The 25,975-nt window shown below is 38.4% G+C and overlaps 1 protein-coding gene across 3 annotated transcripts in view; it reads left to right on the forward strand.

Annotated features, from left to right (window-relative positions):
* The window catches only part of FOCAD (focadhesin), a 381,367-nt gene that overhangs the window by 195,010 nt on the left and 160,382 nt on the right, over positions 1–25,975 (forward strand). For all 3 annotated transcript variants that reach the window (XM_002708074.5, XM_017340978.3, XM_017340982.3), the window contains one exon: positions 3,428–3,554. In XM_002708074.5, the coding sequence (XP_002708120.1) occupies positions 3,428–3,554 (127 nt within the window). The remainder of the gene's footprint in view (positions 1–3,427; positions 3,555–25,975) is intronic.

Below are 25,975 nucleotides of genomic sequence, written 5' to 3' on the forward strand. Positions count from 1 at the left end.
AAATAATTTCATTTTGCAGTAAAACACTTGATGCTATGTTTTCTGTTTTTCTGTATATAAATCCTTCAAAACTAAGCAATAGACTATAATCGAACTGTTCTTCCTTTTTTTAAAAAATATATATTTGTTTGAAAGGTAGAATGACAGCAAGAGACAGGGGGAGAGAGAGAGAGAAAAGGAGAGAGGAGAGGGGAGTGGAGGGGAGGAAGCGAAGCAAAGGGGAAGGAAAGAGAGATTTTGACCCACTGGTTTACTCCCCTAGTGGCCGCATGACTGCTGTTGGGCCAAGGCTTAAAAACGGAGTCTAGCTAACTCCATTCAGGCTAATACTCGCTAGTAGTAGCAGGGGTCAAGTACATGGGTCATCATCTGCTGCTTTCTAGCGCTCCAATTTGGGGTGCTGCAATTGTAATTGGCAGTTTAACCTGCTGTGCCATGATAACAGCCCCTGTTTTTTCTTATATTCTTTCTATATGTTTTGCCTGACTCTAAGTATTCTTAATAGGGAAGGCCTTAATTGTGACTCATTTTATGGAATTATTAGGGATTATAGCAAGAGAGGATATGGTATTGAATCTTCATAGATGTTCTATGAATTTAAAAAAGCATGATGATATTAGGGGGATGACTTTGCTATTCTAGACTATGGATCAATAAAGTAACAAGGTTGAAATAACCCAAGCAAAGCTCTACCTTGTCAGAAGTACTTTTCTTGCATGTAGCAAAATAAAGATGTTTATGAAGGCGATAGGTTTGATGTACTTAAATTGTAATCCTGCAATTTCGTATGTTGATTATGCCATCACATAGTAGAATTCTTGGAAGCAGCATTCTCACTTTTGTCAATGACAGCAGTGTGCATAGTGCCTCCTGAAGTTGTGCAGTGGGTTGGCCTAGATTCAGGTAAGCATGGATGATTCCTGTTGCAAATGGAATCTTGGATCAGAATATATAAGAAATCAAAGCCTCAGTTGTTTTGCCTCTTTTCTAAGCTTCTGCCTTTCAGTAATACAAAAATAACATCAATATAAAAGTTATAAAATGTTACACATATGTACTCCAAGAAAAGGGAGTTTAGATTTTATTAAAGTATTAAAAAATGGGAGGAGGCCGGCGCCGTGGCTCACTAGGCTAATCCTCCGCCTAGTGGTGCCGGCACACCGGGTTCTAGTCCTGGTCGGGGCGCCGGATCCTGTCCCGGTTGCCCCTCTTCCAGGCCAGCTCTCTGCTGTGGCCAGGGAGTGCAGTGGAGGATGGCCCAAGTGCTTGGGCCCTGCACCCCATGGGAGACCAGGATAAAGTACCTGGCTCCTGCCATCGGATCAGCATGGTGCGCCGGCCTCAGCGTGCCGGCCACGGCGGCCATTGGAGGGTGAACCAATGGCAAAGGAAGACCTTTCTCTCTGTCTCTCTCTCTCACTGTCCACTCTGCCTGTCAAAAAAAAAAAAAAAAAAAAAAAGGGAGGGGCCAGACCTGAGGTGTAGTAGGTTAAGCATCCTCCTGCAGGGCTGGCATCCCATATGGATGCCAGTTCAATTCCTGGCTGCTCCATTTCCAATCCAGCTCCTGTGTGATTGCCTCGGAAAGCAGGGGAAGAGGGTCCAAGTGCTTGGGACCCTGGACCCACATAGGAGCCCTGAAAGAAGCTCTTGGCTCCTGGCTTTGGATTGGCCCAGCTCTGGCCATTTTGACCATTTGGGGAATGAACCATTGGATTGGAAGACCTCTCTCTTTGCTTCTCCCTCTTTCTGTCTGTAATTCTGCCTCTCAGGTAAATAAATAAATCTTAAAAATGGGAAAATATTTCAGAGATGACAGATTATTAACTGACATTCTTATTTCAGATACTTAAGGCTTGGCTCAGAATTTGAATATTAGACTACCTCAGAGTCTATGAATGACTTATTTAGTGTTCCTATCAGTTACTGTCTCAAGACCTGGCAAATTTTTCCAGCTTTGGAAAATTATTTCTATTTCTAAGACCATGAAATAATAGAATCGTATCAGGCAATTTCATCAATTGAGCTTTATTTATTTGGCAAATGGATTAAATCATTGAGGATAATAAGGAATTGAGGGATTAGATCTGCATTACTGTGAATTTAAAGGTATTCTGGAATTAGTAGAGTACATGTGGTGTAGATAGGAGAGGAAGGGGAGAAGGATGAAAGAGTGAATCTAGCATAGTGCCTGAAACAAGATAGGAGCTCAGGCAGATTTAATTTGTATTATTATTCTTTTATCATCAGTATTACTATGATTGGTGTAATCACCTTAGTATCATGTCACCCCTACCATAAGTGAACTTCTGATCTCAAATCCCTACTTCCTTTCTTTTTTTTTTTAAGATTTATTTTTTATTTATTTGAAAGGCAGAATTAGAGAGAAGGAAAGAGAGAGAGTATGCACATCTTCCATCTGCTGTTTCAGTTCCCAAATGACCGGAATGGCTGGGGCTGGGCCATGCCAAAGCCAGGAGCCTGGACTTTGTTCTGTGTCTCCCAAGTGTGCAAGAGCCCAAGCATTTGGTTCATCTTCCTCTGCTTTCCCAGGTGCATTAGCAGGGAGCTGGATTGTAAGTAAAGCAGCTGGGTTTCAAACCAGTGCCGATATGGGATGCCAGCATCACAGGCAGAGGCTTACCCTCCTATGCCATGACACTGGCTCCTCAGATACCTCTTTCATAGTTGATATCTGATATTGAAGCAACCACCAAGCAGGAAAAGCTCTGTCTTAACGGATAATCTTAATAAGGCAAATTGGTGAGGCTGGCGCTGTAGCTTACTTGGCTAATCCTCCTCCTGTGGTGCCGGCATCCCATATGGGTGCTAGGTTCTAGTCCTGGTTGCTCCTCTTCCAGTCCAGCTCTCTGCTGTGGCCTGGGAATGCAGTGGAGGATGGCCCAAGTGCTTGGGCCCCTGCACCCACATGGGAGACCAGGAAAAAGCATCTGGCTCCTAGCTTCGGATCGGTGCAGTGCCAGCCATAGCAGCCATTTGGGGGGTAAACCAACGGAAGGAAGACCTTTCTCTCTGTCTCTCTCACTGTCTATAACTCTGCCTGTCAAATAATAAATAAATACATTTTTAAAAAAATAAGGCCGATTTGTTCCATTTACCATTATTATAAATTTGTCTTTCTCAATTTAAAACATTTTTGTTTGTGATTTATTGAGAATAAAATGTGTTTCAAAGTATTTTCCATTGTTGGGTACTTTTTCTACATCAAAAATGTGCAGTAAGTTATGCCAAAAAAGGCCATCATACAAAATTTTGAAGAAAACCATTTACTGTTAGTATTTGAGAATTGGCATTTAATGGGCACATGGGTAAATATATGCATAAATTCTTTTTGTTCAGGTAGAAAATCTGAGAATAGTAAAGGCTGTTTTGTTTAATTTCATTTTTAAACTGTCATTTCTTGTAGACCATATCAGCATGGTGCAGATATGTTGGCAGCTATTTCTCAGGTGTTGAATGAATGCACCAAACCTGATCAAGCTACCCCAGCTGCTTTGGTGCTACAAGGTCTTCACTCGCTCTGCCAAGCTGAGGTAGGTGTTTTTGAAAATATTTTACAAGGTGTAGGATTACAAGGATGTGAGATTATATTCAAGTAACTGAAAATCTGAATATTCATATCCAGAGATTTTTGTTGGGAAGATGGAGTAGACTTATAATCAAGAGCTGTTGATTGTATTGATAATTTTGTAATTTGGGAGCCTTACAAGCAGGTGAGATGAGGAAATTAGCATGGACCAATTTGATGGCACTGTTGTAGCCTTCAAAATTTTTTTGTTGACTTTAGCAAAGAATTCCTTCCTTCCTGGTTATTAGATTGCGTAGGTTGGGTCAATGTTAGAACTAAACTTGTAAATTATTTATATGGACTTTGGACTACTCCAGAATTACAACACAGCAGAGAGAGTCTTTACTGTTTTGGAGAAATGTGGTAACTACATCCAAGATCATTGATTGACCTAATCAAAGTTTTTGATATAAGTAATATATACAGTAGTTTTTTAGTGGTTGACAGCAAGCACAATTCTCTTCAGGATATGAGTAATTATGGTTGATAATGATGATCATGAAATACTGATATAATATGAGCAAGAACTATATTGAACATAGCTCCTGGCCCTCTGTTAGCCACTTTTCATGTATGTTCTTCAACAACTTTGCCATTAAGGCATTAACATTATTTTGAAGATGAGGAAATCAGATTTCAGAGAGAAAGTTATTTATTTATTTACTCAGGATCTTGGTATGAGAATAAGCTTGTGTCTTTTAGGTGAACACTTATTTCAGTAGCCATTGAATATCATAACTAATCAGAAACTAATGTGTGCTAAGGACATCGCTTTCTTGTTATGCACCCAATAGTTGGAAAAGTTGTTAGAACTTCATGACATGACTATTACAACAGGAGAACACTATACATAACCCATATCTTTTATTTTCCATTCCTTCAATTTGTCATATGGGGTGAGAAGTGCCACTTAAGCAATTATACTATCTTCATAATAAATTATTCTAAATGTCATTTTTAAGTTTTTTAAATAGAAGCCTTGAGACAAGATTCCTATACTTTCACTTCTGAAAGTTAATCATTGTTATCATGTTGGATTATTCATTATTTTTTTCAAACAGGCATCAGTTTATTTCTGAAATTAACTCACTGCCCCTTAAATAATAATGTAGTCTTATTGCTTCTATAATTCCATTGATTTCTTCACCTATCCACTGTTGCTACTTATAAGGGTCTAGGGTCTGTGTGTGCTCGCTTATCAACTCATAAAAAGTACCCTGAGTTTGACATTGGCTTGTCTCATTCTGTTTCTCTAAGACTCCTCGTTAACATTGATAGTCCTGGAAATAGGAAATTTTTTACCTGATGTGGTAGAAAGCATGTTTCTTTTTATGTACTGATGGAACAGTACCCAATATATCCCAGATGTTAGCTGTGTGTCCTCTCTGGGCCTTTGTTTCTTCAAATGAAGTTAAAGTGATTTTGTACACAAAAAAAACCTAGTATTATGTCTACTCATATATGTGCTCTCTAATTATTGAATTTCCTCCAGACAATTTGGTTGCCAAATGGATCTAGGCAATTCCATTAAGCTGATTCTAAAAATTCTTTGATTTCCTCCTTGAAACTTATATAATATGTAATATTGACTTAATTTTTTCCTTGAAATGGAATCTTATCCCCCCATTACCTATTGTTAACCCTCTGTATAATTGAAGGAGACAATTTGGGATCTTTGAGTACTGCTCCCTAAATCCATTTCCTCAATCTAAACTGCTGTGCACATTGATAATTTGAACCCACTATTATACTATAATAGCTTGCTTCTCACATTCCTTTGTATTCTAGAGAAATTGAGACATCATGTCTAGGTAAAATGTTAAAAAAGCCTATTTCTTATTTTGATACCTCAACTCTTTGCTTGGTTAAACACAATTGTCTTTACCATTGTGTCCCTCTTTTAACATTATGAAATTCAATTGTCACTTTTTTTTAAAATTCCAGAAACCTTTTATTTAAGGTATACAAAATTAATGCATTTCATAAATACAAATTTAGGAACATAGTGATTCTTCCCATCCTACCCTCCCTTATACCTGCACTCCCACCCTTCTTCCTCCTCCCTCTCCTGTTCCCTTTCTTGTTTTATACTAATACCTATTTTCATTTAAATTTAAACACATATGATTAACCCTATACTAAGTAAAGAGTTCAAAAAATAGTATGAAAAACAACAAAAACAACAAAAATACTGTTTCTCATCAGTTGAGAAGGGCTATTCAAAGTCATTGCATCAATTTCACTTGTATCAATGATACTTTCATTGTATCAATTTCACTTCTGTAGATTACCTTTTAAGCACTCTATTAGCACAGATCAGGGAGAACATACGGTATTTGTCCTTTTGGAACTGGCTTATTTAACTAAGTATAATGGTTTCTAGTTGAATACATTTTGTTGCAAATGACAGGATTTCCTTTTTTTTTTTAACCACTGTGTAGTATTCCAGTGTGTACATATTCCATAATCTTTTATCCAGTCTTCAGTAGATGAACACTTGGGTTAATTCCATAGATTAGCTATTGTGAATTGAGCTGCAATAAACATGGGGGTACAGAAAACTCATTCATATGCTGGTTTCATTTCCTTTGGGTAAATTCCCAGGAGTGGGCTATGTTATATGGTAGATATATATTCAGATTTCTGAGATATCGGCATACCATCTTCCACAGTGGTTGTACCAGTTTGCATCCCCATGAAGAGTGGATTAGGGTACCATTTTCCTGATATCCTTGCCAGCATTTGTTGATTGTTGATTTCTGTATGAAAGCTTTTCTAACTGGGGTCAAGAAAAACCTCATTGTAGTTGTAATTTGCATTTCAAGTTGGCTAGTAATCCTGAGCATTTTTTCATATGTCTGTTGGTCATTTGAATTTCCTCCTTTGAAAAATGCCTGTTTTAGACCTTGGCCCATTTCTTAACTGGGTTGTTTATTTTGTTGTTGTTGAGCTCTTACAGATTCTGGCTATTAATCATTTATCAGTTGAATAATTTGCAAATAATTTCCCAATTTTATTGGTTGCTCCTTCACTTTGCTGAGTGTTTCTGTTGCAGTGCAGAATCTTCCCAATTTAGTTGTCAATGTTGGCTTTGATTGCCTGTTTCTCTAGGGTCCTTTCTAAGAATTCTTTGTTTATACCAATGTCTTACAGGGTTTCCCAAATGTTGTCTAGTAATTTGATGGTATTGGGTTATAGATTTAAGTGTTTGATCCATTTTGAGTGGATTTTCTGTAAGATATAAGGTAGGGGTCTTGCCTTATACTTACTTCCTTTTTCCTACTAATTTTGGATTTGGTTTGTTGTTTTTCTAGATACCTGGTAAGCATTGAAAGCTCATTTATTTGGTGCCTTTCCAGTTTCTTGATATATGCAACAATTGCTATAAACTTCCCTATTGACACTGTTTTTGCTATATCCCATAAGTTTTGATATGTTGTATTGTTTTCTTCAGTCATTTCGAGAAATTTTTTTATTTCTCTTTTAATTTCTTCTATGACCCACTGTTCATTCAGGAGCTTATTCTTCAGTCTCCAAGTGTTTGCATTTGTTGGGGGAGATTCTTGAGTTGTTGATTTCCAGCTTTATTCTAATTTTGTCAGAGAAGATGCATTATACCTTACAAGATGCATTGTACTTTACTAAAAAATCCACTCAAAGGAATACCAACTTTATGCATTTCATAAGTACAACTTTAGGAATATAATACTTCTTCCCACCATGCCCACCCAAACTCCCTCCTTTCTTCTTTCTTGCGCCCTCTTTTTTTTTTTTTTTCTTTGACAGGCAGAGTTAGTGAAAGAGAGAGACAAAGTCTTCCTTTACCGTTGGTTCACCATCCAATGGCCGCTGCGGCCAGCACGCTGCAGCTGGCGTACCGTGCTGATCCGAAGCCAGGAGCCAGGTGCTTCTCCTGGTCTCCCATGTGGGTGCAGGACACAAGCACTTGGGCCATTCTCCACTGCCTTCCCGGGCCACAGCAGAGAGCTGGCCTGGAAGAGGTGCAGCCGGGACAGAATCCAGTGCCCCGACCGGGACTAGAACCCGGTGTGCTGGCACCACAGGTGGAGGATTAGCCTATTGAGCCGTGGCGCTTGGCGCTGGCCATCTTGCTCCCACTTCTATTCGAAGTCTTATTTTGTACTAAGATCTATTTTCGATTAACTTTATAAACAAGCAATTAAGTAAGTAAAGAGATATAGTAAGTAAAGAGTTTGATAATTTGTATGAAAAAGAAAGAAAAAAGAAAAAACTTTCTCAATAGTCAAGGCAAGGACTGTTCAAAAGCATTGATCTCAAAGTTAATTTCACTTTTTTTTTTTTTGAGAAAGTTAATTAACTTTAAAGAATCACCCGGCTGGTGCTGTGGCTCACTAGGCTAATCCTCCGCCTTGCGGCACCGGCACACCGGGTTCTAGTCCCGGTCGGGGCGCCGGATTCTGTCCCGGTTGCCCCTCTTCCAGGCCAGCTCTCTGCTGTGGCCAGGGAGTGCAGTGGAGGATGGCCCAGGTGCTTGGGCCCTGCACCCCATGGGAGACCAGGATAAGTACCTGGCTCTTGCCATCGGATCAGCGCGGTGCACTGGCCGCAGTGTGCCGACCGCGGCGGCCATTGGAGGGTGAACCAACGGCAAAGGAGGACCTTTCTCTCTCTCTCTCTCACTGTCCACTCTGCCTATCAAAAAAAAAAATCACCCAAGATTCATACTTTTTTGTGAGCACTTAGACATAACCATAGCTTATGAGACATAAGAATATCCTCCATTTAATACATTAAAAGAAAGTAAGTCTTTGGGAACAAGTTTTATCATTAATTAAAGAAGCACCTAAGAAACCAAGTAATGGAGTTGGACACTTTAGCATAACTAAAATTTAAGAGACATAAGAATATCCTCCACTTAATACAGTAAAATGGAATAAATCTTTGGAAACAAGTTCTACTGATAAGTCTCGTAATACAACTCTTTGAGGGCAGAGGTCCTGCATGGGAATTAGTGCAAAGTGACTCCTGTTGTTAATTTAACAATTAACACTCTTATCTATGACACCACTGATCACCCAAGGCTCTTGAAATAAGCTGCCTAGGTTAAGGAAACCTTTTGAATCCACAAGCGCTGTCACTATTTAGACAATACGATAAGCAAAATGGAAGTTCTCTCCTTCCTTTAAAGAAAAGTATATCCTTCTTTGTTCACTTCTTTCCACTGGGGTCTCACCCATTGAGTTCCTTCATTTAGGACATTTTTTTGCCAGAGTCTTAGCTTTCCATGCCTGAAATGCTCTTGTGTGCCTTTCAGCCAGTCCGGAATGCCTTAAGGGTTTATTCTGAAGTCATAATGCTACTGAAAATGATTTTTACTCTATGAATCTGCTGTATGGACTGCTTCATGTATTGGAAATTCATGTCTTCTTAATTCTATTATTAGTCCCAAGCAATTAATCCTATTTGTATGATCACTTTAATACTTAATCCCGTATATGATTATTTCTAACACAATCTTATCCATATGATCACTTTAACACAATGCTTATCTTTACTATACTAAAATACCCTGGAGAAGCTAATTTTAGAAAGAGAAAAATATTTATTTTGGTTCATAAGTTTTAGGTTACATTGATTTGTATAGTTTGCAAATATTTTCTCCCATTCTGTCTATTGCCTCTTCACTTTGCTGATTATTTATTTTGCTGTACAGAAGCTTCTCAGTTTGATATAATCTCAGTTGTCAATGTTGGCTTTGATTGCCTGTGCCTCTGGGGTCCTTTCCAAAACTCTTTGCCTATGCTAATGTCTTGTAGGTTTCCCCAATGATTTCTAATAATTTGATGGTATCAGGTCGTAGATTTAGGTTTTTTTTAATCTGCTTTGAGTGGATTTTTGTGTAAGGTGTAAGGTAGGGTCTTGCTTCATACTTCTGCATGTGGAGATCCAGTTTTCCCAGAACCATTTGTTGAAGAGACTGTCCTTCCTCCAGAGATTGATTTTAGCTCGTTTGTCAAAGATCAGTTGGTTATAATGCTAAGAATTATTTCTATTCCATTGGTCTATCCATCTGTTTTTATACCAATACCTGGGTGTTTTGATTATAACTTTGCTGTAGTATGTCTTAAAGTCTGGTATTGTGATGGCTCCGGCTTTGCTTTTGTTATATAAGATTGCTTTAACTATTCAAGGTCTCCTGTGTTTCCATATGAATGTCAGCATCATTTTTTTTCTACATCTGTGAAGAATGTCCATGGTATTTTGATTGGTATCGCATTCAGTCTGTAACTGCTTTGGTAGTATGGACATTTTGATCATATGGATTCTTCTAATACATAAGCATAGAAAATTTTTCCATTTTTTTGCATCTTATTCTATTCCTTTCTTGTGTGTTTTATAATTCTCATCATAGAGATCCTTGACATCCTTGGTTAAATTTATTCCAAGGTGTTTGGTTTTTTTATAGCTGTTGTGAATGGGATTGATTTTAGAAGTTCTTTCTCAGCTGCGGCATTGTCTGTGTATACAAAGACTGTTGATTTTTGTGTTGATTTTATATCCTGCCATTTTACCAATCTATGATGTCCAATAGTCTCTTAGTGGAGTCTTTTGGATCCCCTATATATTGAATCATGTCATCTGCAAATAGGGATAATTTGACTTCCTCCTTCCCAATTTGTATCCCTTTGATTTCTTTTTTTGCCTAGTACCTCTGGCTAAAACTTCCAGGATTATCTTGAACAGTAATGATAAGAGTGGGCATCCTTGTCTGGTTCTGTATCTCAGTGGGAATGCTTCCAATTTTTCCTCATTCAATAAGGTGCTGGCTATGGTTTTGTCATAAATTGCTTTGATTGTGTTGAGAAATGTTCTTTCTATACCCAGTTTGCTTAAGGTTTCCATCATTAAAGCATGTTGTATTTTATCAAATGCTTTTCATATGGCTTTTGTTCTTCAGTTTGTTAATGTGATGTAACACATTGATTGATTTGCGAATGCTGAACCATCTCTGCATTCCAGGAATAAATCCCACTTAGGATGGATGATTTATCTGATGTGTTGTTGTATTAAATTGGCTAATATTTTGTTAATGATTTTTGCATTTATGTTCATCAGGGATATTTATCTATAGTTCTCTTTGTTGCATCATTTCTAGGTTTACATATTAAAGTGATGCTGGTTTCATAGAAGGAGTTCAGGAGGATTTCCTCCTTTTCAGTTGTTTTAAATAGATTAAGAATCGGAGTTGGAATTCTATAAATGTCTGGTAGAATTCAGCAGTGAAACTGGTCCTGTGTGTGTGTGTGTGTGTGTGTGTTTGAGAGGGTCTTTATTACCGATTCAATTTCTTTCTTTTTTTTTTTTTTTTGGACAGGTAGAGTGGACAGTGAGAGAGGAGAGAGAGAGAGAGAGAGAGAGAGAGAGAGAGAAAGGTCTTCCTTTACCGTTGGTTCACCCTCCAATGGCCGCTGTGGCAGTGCACTGTGGCCAGTGTACCACGCTGATCCAAAGCCAGGAGCCAGGTGCTTTTCCTGGTCTCCCATGCGGGTGCAGGGCCCAAGCACTTGGGCCCTCGTCCACTGCCCTCCCGGGCCACAGCAGAGAGCTGGCCTGGAAGAGGGGCAACCGGGACAGAATCTGGCGCCCCGACTGGGACTAGAACCCAGTGTGCCAGTGCACAGCCGGAGGCGTGGCGCTGGCCTGCAGATTCAATTTCTGTCTTGGTTATTGGTCTTTTTAGGTTTGGTACATCTTCATGACTTAATTTTGGTAGATTGTATCTTTCTAGGAATCTATCCACTTCTAGGTTTCCTAGTTTGTTCACATACAACTCTTTGTAATAACTTCTGATGCTTCTTTTTATTTCTGTGGTATCTGATGTTATATTTCCTTTTTAGTTTCTGATTTATTGATTTAGCTCTTTTCCCCTTTTTTTGGTGAGTTGTGCCAATGGTGTATCAATTTTATATTTTTTAAAAAAACAGCGGCTCAATAGGCTAATCCCCCACCTAGCAGCGCCGGCACACTGGGTTCTAGTCCCAGTCAGGGCGCTGGATTCTTTCCCATTTCCCCTCTTCAGGCCAGCTCTATGCTGTGGCCCAGGAAGGCAGTGGAGGATGGCCCAAGTGCTTGGGCCCTGCACCCCATGGGAGACCAGGAGACGCACCTGGCTCCTGCCTTTGGATTAGCACGGTGCGCCGGCCGCAGCGCGCCGGTCGCGGCGGCCATTGGAGGGTGAACCAATGGCAAAAGGAAGACCTTTCTCTCTGTCTCTCTCTCGCTATCTACTCTGCCTGCCAAAAAACAAAAACAAAAACAAACAAACAAACAAACAAAAAAACCAGCTTTTTATTTCACTGATTTTTGTTATCTTTTTGTTTCTATTTTGTTTATTTCTTCTCTAATTTTATTTATTTCTTTGTTCCTCCTAGTTTTGGGCTTTGTTTGTTTTGATTTTCTAGGTTGTTGATGCATTGATAGCTCATTTATTTGGTACATTTCTGGCATCTCTCTTGTGCCCTTTTTAGAATGGATCCTGAAAGTCTGTTAATAATTTCCATTGCATATTTTGTTTCATCCATCGAATTCTTCATTTCTAAAATTTTATTTTGATTTCTCTTTATTTTCTCAATTTCCTGTAAAAATTTTTATTCATGTCATGTGAATTTTATTCATGTCTTTAGTTTGTGGTTTTGCTTCTGATATTTTTTTTTACGTAATCCTATGATTAATTTTCTAGAACCCGGTGTGCTGGCGCCGCTAGGTGGAGGATTAGCCTAGTGAGCCGTGGCGCCGGCCAATCTTTGCATTCTAATATTGAAATGTGTTCCTTTTTTTGGGATGGGGGTTATTATGGTGACTTCCTTATTCTTGTTTTTTGAATTTCAACTCTTATGGCACTTGTGGGGTTGATTTTTAGTTTTTTATTCAGTTGCTTTTTATTTTGGGGGTTATGATTCTGTGGCTTCATGGTATGTCTGCCTTTTTAGTGAATACCAGGCAGGGTGTGTTGGGTGTGGCCCCGGGGCTCTGGTTAATGCTGTATTGTGGGGCTAGTTCCCAGGGTAACACTCATGTTGGGTATGGTAGAACTCCAAAGCCAGCTATGCCCTATATCATTCATGTAGCTACAGAGGCCCCAAAGTTTTAGCATATAGGGCTCCCACAGACCCCGAGACCAGAGGTTACTGTTGGTGTGGTTACTCCCCTGTTTCTTCCAGTTGCCCGGCCACCTTCCTGCTGAACTCTGAGGCAGTGGAGGCTGTGGACCATTCCCTCCATGGGTACCTCTGGATCATGAGTACACACTAGTGTCCCTGCTCTAATGCCTGCCTACCTCTTCTGGCAGTGCTGTGTTCAGGTGTCCTGTCTCTGTTATGATCTGTTATGTACATACCTGCAAGCTTCTGAGTTGTAGCACTGATTTAAAATGGTGCCCATCCCCTCTCTTGGTTGGGTCACAGGTTTTGTTTTGGAGAGATTGGTTTCGTTCAGCTGTTCCCCTCCACTTCCACTAGGACCCTAAGTGACTGCCAGCAACCTCCAGCTCCCTTGGTTCCAGTCCAGACCCATGCCATGCTCTCTCTGGCTCTATCCCCATGGATTGGTGCTGACCAACCTCCTGCCACCATCTCAATAATACCACCAGCCCAGACTGTCCACAGCTGCGGTTTTCTGGGTGTGCGGGTTAGCACTCACCATGCAATTTCAATCTGTTTCTCCTGTGGGGCTTCCTGGGTGGTTTTCTCTTCTCTTCTCTATTGAGTGTGTACTTTCTACCCTATTTTCTTGCACTTTTTCTTGCCAGCCCTGCATAGCGTGCTGCTCCCTAATCTGTTATTTTTCTTCTTTATTTTGGTCTGATTGTAACACTTCCAGAGATTTGTCTTCTAATTTGGATAGTCTTTCTTCTTTCTCACCAAGTCTATTATTAAGACTACCTCATTTTTATTTTATCTGTTGAATTTTTCATTTCTAATATTTATCTTTAAAATATCAATTTCATGGGAAAAATTTTCATTCATGGTTTGTATAGATTCCTTTAATTCATGGATTTGCTTCTGATTACTTCTAAGTAATCCTATGATTAATTTTTTTTAATTCTGTTTCTAGCATTTCTTCAATCTGTTCATCTTCACATTTTAGTATTGAAATGTTCTTGTGTTCCTTTGTGGGTGTCATGTTTTCTTCCTTAGTCTTGTTTTTTGAATTGCTACAGCTATTTTTAGGCATTTGTAGAGATTTTTGTAGGCTTTTTTTTTTTTTTTAAACCTCTGATGGCTTTTGTCCTTGTACTATGCTTCTGTGGCTTAGTGGTGTGTCTGCCCTTTCATTGAACAGGCAGAGGTATGTGTTGGGTATGGCTACAAAGCTCTGTTAGTGCTCCAAGGTAAAGGGAATGTCAAGGTCACACCCAAGTTGGAGCGTGGTAAAACTCTTTTTTTTTTTCATCAGGGGAAGATTTGTTCAGATCTGTTGGCATAGTCTCATGCTCACCTCCTCTCCTTCAAGGAAACCAGTGCCTAGGCACTTGCTCCAGTGGGTGTAATAGTCATCTGGGCTGCCACAAGAACCATGCAAAGGATCCGTGCAGTCCACAGTTTAAGCATGAATCACCCAGCAATGACCCTCAACAGGCAATCAGGGAGTCCCAAGCATGTGGAGCTATCCACAGTGACTGCCCAGAAATGCAGCTACACCCTGCACCCTCCTACACAGCTAATGTTTTCACAGTCCCAGCACACAATGTTCACAGGGTCACTAGCACCCAGCACCCTGTCAGTTCCTCCTGCCTGACTTGAGCAACTCCTCTTAGCTGGTTGCTGGGTGTGGACACAAGGTGGCGCAGCTGTTATGTATGTCCAAAATGATGCCTACCCCTGTCAGCTACTTATTGGACACAGGTGCCAGGTGATTGCTGCAATAGAAATAAGCCCTTTTTCACTCCCTCTAGGTTGGCAGGTATACTGTCCCCCACACGGCTCTAAGCTAGACTCATACCAGGCTCTTCTCACAGCTTTATCACCAGAGGCTTGGGCTTCTACAGTTTGATTTCACCTCACTCTCCAAGGCTGATGCTGATGCTCTTGGCTGCTGGGGTCCTGTGCTGTGTCCATGTTGAAGCTGTGCATCCAAACCCTTCACGTAGATCCACTGTGTACCTCTAACTTGCCTGGAACTTGCTCTGCAGTTTTCTCCATAACTCTTCCCAAAGATGGCTCTCTCTCCACCTTTTTTTTTTTTTTTTTTTTTTAAATCTTGCCTTAGACTAGAGCAGTAAGATCCCTCCCTATTCTGCCAACTTGGAATCTCTCAAGTCGGACCAAATCTCGTATTTTTATCAAAACTCACTGATAAGGAACTTCAACAGATATTGTGTAAATGAAATTAAACTCCAATGTTTTCTTTTTTATTATTCATTAGTATTTTTGAAAAATTACCAGACATATAAGAATTGTACATGTTTATGGGGTACCACATGATATTTTGATACATCTACATGATGTGATGTCCAATTGTGATAAATGTCTGTCTCCTCAAAAATGTTAAATTTTTAATAGTGAAAATATCCAAAAATCCTATCTTTCAGGATTTTTCCATTTCTATAGAAATATACAGTTTGTTAACATTATCTAGGGCTGGTGTAGTGTGCTAAGCCTCCACCTGCGGCACCAGCATCCCATATGGGCACTGGTTCATGTCCCAGCTGCTCCTCTTACAATCCAGCTCCTTGCTAATGGCTTGCAAAAGCAATGAAAGATGGCCCAAGTGCTTGGACCCCCATACCCACCTGGGAGACCAGGAAGAAGCTCCAGGCTTCTGTTAGCCCAGCTTCAGCCGTTGGGGCCATATGGAGAGTGAAACAGCAAATGGAAGACCTTTCTGTCTGTCTTTCCCTCTCTCTGTCTGTAACTCTAACTTTCAAGTAAATAAATAAAATCTTAAAAAAAAAACAAAGCAAAAACAAAAACATCTGTAATTGCCTTTCTGTACAGCAGAACCCCAGAACTTCTTACTCTTATATATTTTTAACTTAGTACCTGTTTATTAACCTTGCTCTATCCTCGTGCTTTGTTCTTTTTACTCAGTATTGCTTTGGTTGTTCAGGATCTTTTGTGTTCCATAAGAATTATAGGATTGTGTTTTCTAATTCTGTGAAGACAGCAATTTATTTTTTTTAAATATTTATTTATTTTTTGAAATAAATTCAAATTCAGAGAGAGAGAGAGAGATCATCCATCCTCTGGTTCACTTACCTAGTGGGCACGGTAGCCTGGGATGGGCCTTGCTGAAGTCAGGAGCCAGGAATTTCTTTTGGGTCTCCCATGTAGGTACAGTGGCCCAAGCCCTTGGGCCATTTTCTGCTGCTGTCCCAGGTATATAATCAGGGAGCTGGATTGGAAGTGGAGCAGGCAGGACTTTAACTAGTACCCATATGATTTGCTGGCACTGTAGAAGTGGCTTAACTCACTGTGCCACAGCTTCTTCTGCTTCCATTTTATTTTGTTAGGAATTGCATTCAATCTGTAAATTTCTTTGTATATTTTGGACATGCTCATAATATTAATTCTTCCAATTCATGACCAAGGGAGATCTTTCCATATTTGTGCATCTTCTCTAATTTTTTTCAAGTAGTGTTCTGTAATTTTCATAGTAGAAGTCTTTCACATCCTTGGTTAAACTTATTCTCAAGTATTAACGTATTCTCAAGCTATTGTGAATGATACTGCTCTTATAAGTTCCTTCTCAACAAGATTATCGTTCATATATAATAATGCTGCTGATTGATAACTGTTGATTTTGTATCCTGCAACTTGGGTGACTTCACTTATCAGCTTTAAAAGTCTCTTGGTTAAGTCTTTTGGTTCCTTATATATGGAGTCATGTTATCTGCAAATGGGGATAATTTGACCCACCCCTTTCTATTCTGTATACCTCTTCTTTCTTTGTCTTGCTTAAGAGCTTTAGTTAAAACTTCCAGTACCTTTCTAGAAAAGCATCCAACTTTCCACATTCAGTATGATGTTTTCTGTGGGCTGTCATCTGTTGATTTTATTGTGTTGAAGTGTGTTCCTTCTAGACCTAATTTGTTCATTTTTATTTAAAAAAATCATGATTGGATATCGTATTTTATCAAATTACTTTCTTTGCATCTATTGAGATGATTGCATAATTTTTATCCTTCATTCTGTTGATGTGATGTGTGACATCTAGTTGATTTCTGTATATTGAATCATTTTTGCATTGCTGGTATAAATCCTACTTGGTCAGGATGGGTGATCTGATTGCTAACAGTCTTTTGTTCTTTTTAAAAGAATTTTTTGTATCTGTTCATCAAGGATATTTGCCTATAGTTTTCTCTTTGGTGATGTTCTGTTTTTATCTGGTTTTGGAATTGAGGTAATGCTGCCCTCAAGAATGAGATTTAAAGTGTTCTCTCTGAATTGTTTCCAATAATTGGAGAAGAAATGTCAGCTCTTCCTGGAAGTGTGGTAAAATTCAGCAGTGAAGCTATCTTGTTCTGGACTTGTCTTTGTTGGGAGACTTTCTATTACTGATTTAATTTCATCATTGGTTATTGATCTCCTCACTTTTTCTATGTTTTTGTGCTTCAATTTTGGTCAGTTATACTTTCCAGAAATATATTAGTTTCTCTGAGGTTTTTCAATTTGTTGGCATATAGTTGTTCATAATACTTCCTAAAAATTCTTTGTATTTCTGAGCTGTCCATTGTAACACCTTTTTCATCTCTGATTTTATTGATGTTAGTCTTCTCTCTTTTTTTCTCAATTAGTCTGTTTAATGGTTTATCAATTTTGTTTATCTTTTCAAATGACCAACTCTTAGGTTCACTAATCTTTTTTATTATTTTTAAAATTTTTCACTTTGTTTATTCTCTAATTTTTAAGTTTCCTCCTTGCATTGGGTGTTCACCAGGAAGTTAATTTCCATTTATTTTTGTAGTTCCCAATATTTCTCTTGTGATGAATTTCTAATATTATTGTACCGTGGTCAGAAAAGATACTAAATATGATTTCTGTTTGTTTCAAGTTTGTTGCGACCTGTTTTGTGACCTACCATATGATCTATTCTGGAAAATGTTCTATGTGCTATTGAGAAGAATGTATTCTACAGCTGTCGGATGGAATGTTCTGTAGATGTTTGTTAGATCTAATTGATCTAGGGTGTAGTTTATCTCTGCTGATTCTGTGTTAATTTTCTGTCTGGGTGATCTTTTCATTTTTGAAAGTGAAGTATTAAAGTCCTGAATGTATTTTCTTTCTAACAATAGCTGAGCCGGCACCGCGGCTCAATAGGCTAATCCTCCACCTTGCGGCGCCGGCACACCGGGTTCTAGTCCCGGTCGGGGCGCCGGATTCTGTCCCGGTTGCCCCTCTTCCAGGCCAGCTCTCTGCTATGGCCAGGGAGTGCAGTGGAGGATGGCCCAGGTGCTTGGGCCCTGCACCCCATGGGAGACCAGGAAAAGCACCTGGCTCCTGGCTCCTGCCATCGGATCAGCGCGGTGCGCCGGCTGCAGCGGCGGCCATTGGAGGGTGAACCAACGGCAAAGGAAGACCTTTCTCTCTCTGTCTCTCTCTCTCTCACTGTCCACTCTGCCTGTTAAAAAAAAAAATACAATAGCTGGTAGCTCCCTTAAATCCTTTTTTTGACAAGATGGACATTAATATTAAGACAATATCTTTAATTATTCGCAATTAACTCTGTTTTATTATAAACAATGCTGATTTCCTAATCCCTTATTTTTTATTTGTCTTTCTTGTCTGAAGAGCAAATTGTTTTAGTGACATTTACTAGAGTTGAATAAATGTTTTCTTTATAGATCTCATAAATGTCCTCAGTTGTGGAATTTGCTGAAACTGACTGCATTACTACTAATTTTGAGTGTAAAGGTGTTATTTTTAAATGCTTGGTCATGAATAGCTTTATGTTCATCTAAATAACTATTTCTTTTTGATAGGTCTTAATGGTAATAATATGTCTTTGTTTTCTTTAAGGCTTTCCCAGTTTTATGTATGTTTTCATTATTTGTGAAGCTGCTGCTATTGTGTGCTGTATGTAAAAGCTGTAAAATATACTCAATTCACAGCTTTTGCTAGGCCACATTTACTAATTTGGGGATAATCTTTTGTTTTTTGCCCAGCAGGCTGTCCACAGAATTTAGCTTGCATTCTGTGAGGCCATTTATTCTGTCTTCTAATTCATATCATGTGTGAAGTGTTGATGCAAGAGTTTGAAGAATGAAAATATTCAGCAGAGTTATAAATTGGTTTCCCAGGTTCATTTGGTAGTTATTTTTCTCTTTAGAAATTTTTTTTTTTTTTTTAACAGGCAGAGTGGACAGTGAGAGAGAGAGACAGAGAGAAAGGTCTTCCCTTGCTGTTGGTTCACCCTCCAATGGCCGCCGCGGCTGGCGCGCTGGGGCCGGCACACCGCGCCGATCCGATAACAGGAGCCAGGTACTTTATCCTGGTCTCCCATGGGGTGCAGGGCCCAAGTACTTGGGCCATCCTCCACTGCACTCCCGGGCCACAGCAGAGAGCTGGCCTGAAAGAGGGGCAACCAGGACAGAATTCGGTGCCCTGACCGGGACTAGAACCCAGTGTGCCGGTGCCGCAAGGCGGAGGATTAGCCTAGTGAGCCACGGCGCCGGCCCTCTTTATATCTTTAGCTATCAAACATAATTAGCTGTATAGAAAGATGGTCTAAAAAATGAATAAAGAAATCAATAAGGGTAAGAAAATAAATTGAGGGCTAATGATGTAGCATAGTGGGCTAAGCCGCCATCTATAGTGCTGGCATCCCAAATGGGTGCCAGTTTGAGTCCTAGCTGCTCTGCTTCTGATCCAGCTCCCTACTAATGAACCCAGGAAAGCAGAGGAAGATGGCCCAGGTGCTTGGGGCCTCTGCACCCACGTGGGATACACGGAAGAAGCTCCATGCTCCTGGCTTTGGCTTGGCCCAGTCCTGGCCATTGTGGCCACGTGGGGAGTGAGTGAGTGGATGGAAGATCTGTCCGCCTGTCTGTCTCTCTCTCTGTCTCTGTCTCTCTTTATTTCTGTAATTCTGACTTTCAAATAAATAAAGAAAAATATAATAAACTGAATAGCCCTAACTTCAAGGAAGTACCTCTTTTGGAAGACCATCTGAATTTAGATTTTGCAAGGCTTTCGCAGTCTTGCCATTATATAATAGTAGCACTTTTTTTTGTTTCTTTGAAAGTTGTGATCATGGAATTTATTTGGTTTTTATTGAACCAGAGTAAGCTTGTAATTATTACTGCTTAACCATTTATCATGACCACCAGTAATAGAGTGGATTCAGTCTAAATTCCGACTTTCTCAATGTAAAGATTGTGTTTTCAATATGGATTTCTTTGAGAGACAGAGGTCATACAAATCTTGACTGACTACAAGATGAGGATGTAGGTTGGCAGTTTGCATATGAAAAGGAGAATCTTATTCTTTGCACTGTCAATATGTAGTTTAAGACATTAAAAAATTTCTTTTGTAGGGTGAACTAGTTTTTAAAAATTACAGCTAACAATTCTGGGGTACCTACTGCAAATTTGAACATTATATGTATAGGGATTATAAGACTGTTTTATAGTAAAGACATTATTAAATAATAAAAGCTCTGACAATTTAAGTAACTTTCCCAAGGTCATATGGCTCACAAAATCAGATCAAGTCTAAATGCTCTTTTGTTTCCTTGAGGCTTACTTCTTCTGAAAAATATGGGTATATATATAAAAAAATACAGTCATTTTCTTTATCTTCAAATCAAGAGGTTGTCATTTTAAAGGAAAATAATTAATATTCCTACATTCTCTTTTCTTTGTCTTTTCTATCTAGTAGTCTCATCTCATCATCACTTGCCCCATGCCACTTCCATTTCCTTCAATTTTCTTCTTTCTGACTTAATACAGAATAATGTCTGAGAAGCAATATTCTCTTGCTTAGAAAAGTTTGATATATGATTTATATACCATACAGTTCATCCATTTATTGTGTAAAGTTCAATATTTTTTTACTACATTAAGGGATTTTTGCTGTCACCACCATGAACAATTTTAGAACATCTCATCTTCACTTCCCAGAAAAAACTATGTTCCCATATTCTACATTCCATCTTGCTCTGCAACCAATAATCTATTTTATGTTTCTGTGTATTTGTCTGTCCTGGACATTTCTGACAAACAGAAACACATAATATTATCTGTCTTGACTACCTTCTTTCACTTAAGATGTTTTCAAGGTTCATCCATGTTAAGCATGTGTTAGTACTTCAGTTAAAACAATTTTTAAAAAATTGAGGACAGAGTGAGAGAGAGGGAAAGAGAGAGAGTGAGCAAGTATGTGCTAGCTCATCAACTGGTAAATGCTCACAATGGCCAGAACTTGACTGGGGCTCAACCCAGCTGTGGGAACTCAATCCAGGTCTCCCACATAGGTGGTAGGAACACAATTACTTGAGCCATCACTGCTGCCTCCCATGGTCTACATTATAGGAAACTGGAGTCAGGAGTCAGAGCCAAGCCCTGGTACTCTATTGTGGAACATGCATATCTTAACTGGCTTCTTAAGCAGTTGGCTGGAACCCCACCTAAGTACTCTGTTTCTTTTTATTGCTGAATATCATTCTTATAACTGTAGCAACATTTTATTTATCTGCTCATGAATCAATAAAAATTAAAATTGCTTTTCTTTCTTGACTATTATGAATAATGCTGCCATGAACATTTGTATACAAATTTTTGTGCAGACATACATTTTCATTTTTGGAGGTATATCCCTAAGAATGATATCGCTAAATCAGATTATAACTCTGTTTTATCATTTCAAGAACTTCTAGACTTTTTCAAAGTTGGATGCCATTTTACATGCATATTAGCAGGATATAAAGGTTCTAATATCTCTGTATGCTTGCCGATACCTGTTATTGCAATTTAAAAAATTTTTTGCAATCCTAGCAAGTACAGAGTGGTATCTCATGGTACCATTTTTGCATTTTTGTGATGACTAATGGACTGAGCACCTTTATCTGCTCTTACTCTCCTATTCATTGCTTTCACTTTCTTTGGTAGCCAAGCTGCATTTGATTCCTGTAAGAATGAAGAGTAAAGCACTTTTGTCCTGAGGCTTCTAAATAAGGGTTACTGGAAAAGCATAAACTTGATTTATGGTCCTTTCACTACAAAGAGAGTTTATCACATCATATGAATGATGGATGAACATACATGTTTTGCTCTTCTTTGCTACTTTTTTTTCATGTATAGCATTTTTTATTTTTCTGTGAAATAAGCGGTATACTTTTGGCTGGAAAACTTAGAGATGTTAGAATAATATATGTATTACTAAGCATCTATTGATTTACTGATGCTTCTTTTATATTAAACACTATATACTGCAGACATTATATTTATTATCCCATTTGATATTTATAAAGAGAAACCCACCCCGATATGTGATAGGTATTCTTCTGAGAAGTTGACAAAGGTTGAATAATTGCTTAAGGTCATATAGTTAAAATGTAGTAGCAATTCAATCCCGGATTTTTCTGAGTTTCAAAGCCTATATCTTAATCACTGTGTTTTTTTTTTTTTAAATCCTTAAACACAGCTATATTGCAGCATAATTTACATATTACATGATATGTGTTTGCTAGTTGTGTCTGTGTTCGTTTGACCTTGTCGTATGATATTATTGGAGAAATCGCTTTGTGAGTATGGTATTTGTACTATCCTACCCTTCTTTTTCCCAGTTTTTTCTGTGAATACTTTATGCATAAGATTTACATTTTTTTAGGCTCTGCCTAAAGGTCCTCTATGAAAAAATGTTTTAAGCTAAAATATATTAACTTTTAGTGATTTTACTGATTATATGATTGTATTATATTTAATGTTTTTAAATTGTGTTGAAGTATTTTAAGCCTACATATAGGATGTCCAATTGCATTGTATTTACTTTGGATGATGAAAAAATAAAATAATATCCCTATCTCACTGAACAATTTTTCATTGTTTTTTTTCTTTCTTTTTGAATAACTTTATTTCATTTTTTATTTAATTTGTTTGATAATTAGAAAGAGACAGAGGCAGAAACACAGTTAGAGCTACAGATTAACACAGATCTTCTATCTGTTGGTTCACCTTTTAAACTCTTGCAGCAGCCAGGGCTGGATCAGGTCAAAGCCCATGGCCCAGAACTCAATCCAGGTCTCTCACGTGGGATGTTCTCCCTGGTGTGCGTACAGGATACTGGTGTCCCAATTGGATTCCAAACAGCTGTGTCAAATGTCTGTATTTTATTTACATATATATGTTTTACAAAGTTTCTATCTTCTCTAATTTCTTTAGATCTTACTAGAAAGATTTTGATGTTCCTAGAAACTTTAATAACAATTACTTTCCTATGAGTGAAAATATCATAATTATGTAATTCATCTGTGGTCAGCTTTTTAAGTTGTAAGCAACTTAAAAATTAGAAGTGTAAGAAAGAAATATGTAAAGGTTTTCATTTATTTGAATTATTTTCTTAGACTAAATTTTTTTATTATTTTACTGAATACTTAGATTATTTATTGGTAACTTTCCACATTTACCTGAGAATAAGAGATACTGTGTAGAAATCTGTATGCAAGTTTAGCAATATTGTTGTTATTAGGGAGAATGTTTTAGTGCTGTCATCACTATATTGAATCCAGGCCATCATTTCTTCTTGTTATGGTCATTCTGCTTGTTACCAGGAACCTAGAATGCCTTTTGCCCAGATGTTTCCAACTCTTGTTAAACAGAGGTAAGGTCTGAACTGGATGTTTTCCCCTCTGAGTGAATCTGCCCTGTGTAGCCTTCATGTTGTCTTTGGAGAATTGTGAATACAAGAACTAATCCATGGTATAGTTTGAAATAAATGTTGTAAATATTTAAATGTTTTTGATTTGTTTCATTTTTAAGTCATTTGTGTTTTGTTACAAATGTTTTTAAAAGATATTTTTGAAATCTGTTGATTAGAGATTTTATTTAAACTCATATTCAGCATTTTTTTTCTTTGTGCCTTTTTTTTAAACGTAAGTGTGTCCCTATTTTCCTTGGGGTAAATGAATTTATGGTTAAGTGTGAAGATATCTTGTGTGTATCATAATCTCATAAAGGTTGTTGCCTGTTCCAGAAGCTGTTCATATAGAAGGGTTGGCAGCTTTTTACAAGTATTCTACCTACTTATCATTTATCCATTCTCTGGTGATGACAAGGGAAAAGAAGGCAGAACAGCTTCCCCTCCACACCTTGTCCACTGCATCAGCCTACATTAGATAAAGATTCCCTAGGTATAACACAAAAAATGTTAAACTTAAAACAGAAATATTGAAAACTCAAGCTAGGTTGACCCTGCATACAAAGATTTATGAGACAGATTTGGGCTTCTGTATGGTCACAGTCTGGTAGGGGAAAACATTGTGTGAAATATACTCAATGGCTTTTTTTTTTTTTTTTTTTTCCGGATGAAAGAGTAAGGAGGGAGCTTACCACTCTAGGAGAAGATAGTTTAAACAAAAATTGGAGAGTGTAGTCTCAGAGAAGAGTCAGGGAGAAAACAGCAGAGGAAACTCTATAAAAATTAGAGGGACACAGCAGACCTATGTGGAAGGTGTGGGCACAACAAATCACGATCCCTGTAGCTGAAATCCTTCAACCATCTTTGGAGAAAGGTAAGACATACGGTAGCAGCCCAAATCACTTGTGATAAAGCTGAAGGAAATGCTGGGAGGGAATCTGGCTTTCCCTGTGTGGGATAGTGTACCTATCAAATTAGAGGAGGAAAAATGGAGGGGGGCACATATTTTTCTCTCCCTGATCACCCTGCGGCAGCATTGTGTAACAAGCCAATACAGAGCATGCACCATTTTGGACATACATAAGAGCTGCACCAGTTCTTGTCCATGCCTGGCAGTTTGCTGAGCAGAGACTCCTGAGTCTGGCAGAGAGAACTGACGGGGGCGCTGGGTGCTCAGGACTGTGGAAACACTGAGACTCTGCTCTGGGGCTTTGAAAACACTGAGGCTGTGTGGGAAGGCTCAGGCATGGCTGGGACTTTGGGCAGTCACTGTTGGAGGTTCCACATGCCCAGAGCTCCCTGGTTCCGTGATGAGGGATATTGCTTACACCAAGGACTGTGCAGATACTTTGTGTTGTCCTTGTGGAAGTGTGGACAAATAGTATACCCACTGGGGATAACACCCAGGCACTGGTATCCTTTGAGGAGAGGAAATTAGCTGAGTTTATGCCAACAGAAGAAAATCTTCAACTATGATTTTAAAAAAAGAGATTCACCACGCCCAACATAGGTGTCACCTTACCACTCACTTCACTCAGGAGCACTGAACAGAACTCCCTGACTACACCTACCAAATGCCTCTAGGTATTTACTGAAAGCAGACACTCCACTAATCCACATAGACATAGCCCAAGATAAAAGCCACCATAGCCAAAAACAAAAACAAAAACCCAATGGATATCCCTCAAATGCCAAATAATAAATGCACTGATTCAAGAAACAAGAATAAGGAACACAACATGATGCCCCAAAAAGAATACAACAGTTCAGTACTAGATTATGAAGATGAAGAGTTTGAAGAAATGAAAGAAATGGAGTTCAAAGAATTGATCATAAGATTACATAGAAGCAATCAAAAGCAAATGAATGAACTAATGAAATCCATAAATTGAGATATTAAAGAGAAAGCAAAATGAAATCTTGGAAATGAAGAATTCAATAGAACAGATAAAAAATGCAGTGGAAAGCCTTACCAACAACAACAAAAAGTTGGTGAAGCATAAGAAAGAATATCTAACTTGGAAGACAAATTTCAGGAAATTATATAGTCAGACCAAACACAAGAAGAAAACACTAGAAAAATAAAAAACACTGTGGGAATCTACAGGATACTAACAAATGACCCACATATGGGTTCTAGGAGTTCCTGAAGGGGTGGAAAGAGAAAGGATGAGAAGGCCTTTTTAGTGAAAAAAATAACAGAACATATGCAAACACATGGAGATTGAACAACATGCTCCTGAATGAACAGTTGGTCATTCAAGAAATCAAAAGAGAAATCAAAAAACTTCTATCAAAACTTATAGGATATAGCAAAAGCAGCGTTAAGAGGAAAGTCTATAGTAATTGGAGAATATATCAAGGAATTGGAAAGGCAAAAGTAAATGAGCTATCAATGCATTTCAAAGACCAAGAAAAAAAAACCAGCAAGCCAAACCCAAAAATAGTAGGAAAAAAGAAATAATTAGAGGAGAAATCAACAAAATGAAAACCAATAAAACAATACAAAAGATTAGCAAAAGGAAGAGCTTGTTTTTAGAAAAATAAACAA

This window comes from Oryctolagus cuniculus, chromosome 1 (assembly GCF_964237555.1).
Source record: "Oryctolagus cuniculus chromosome 1, mOryCun1.1, whole genome shotgun sequence".
Classification (NCBI taxonomy): domain Eukaryota; kingdom Metazoa; phylum Chordata; class Mammalia; order Lagomorpha; family Leporidae; genus Oryctolagus; species Oryctolagus cuniculus.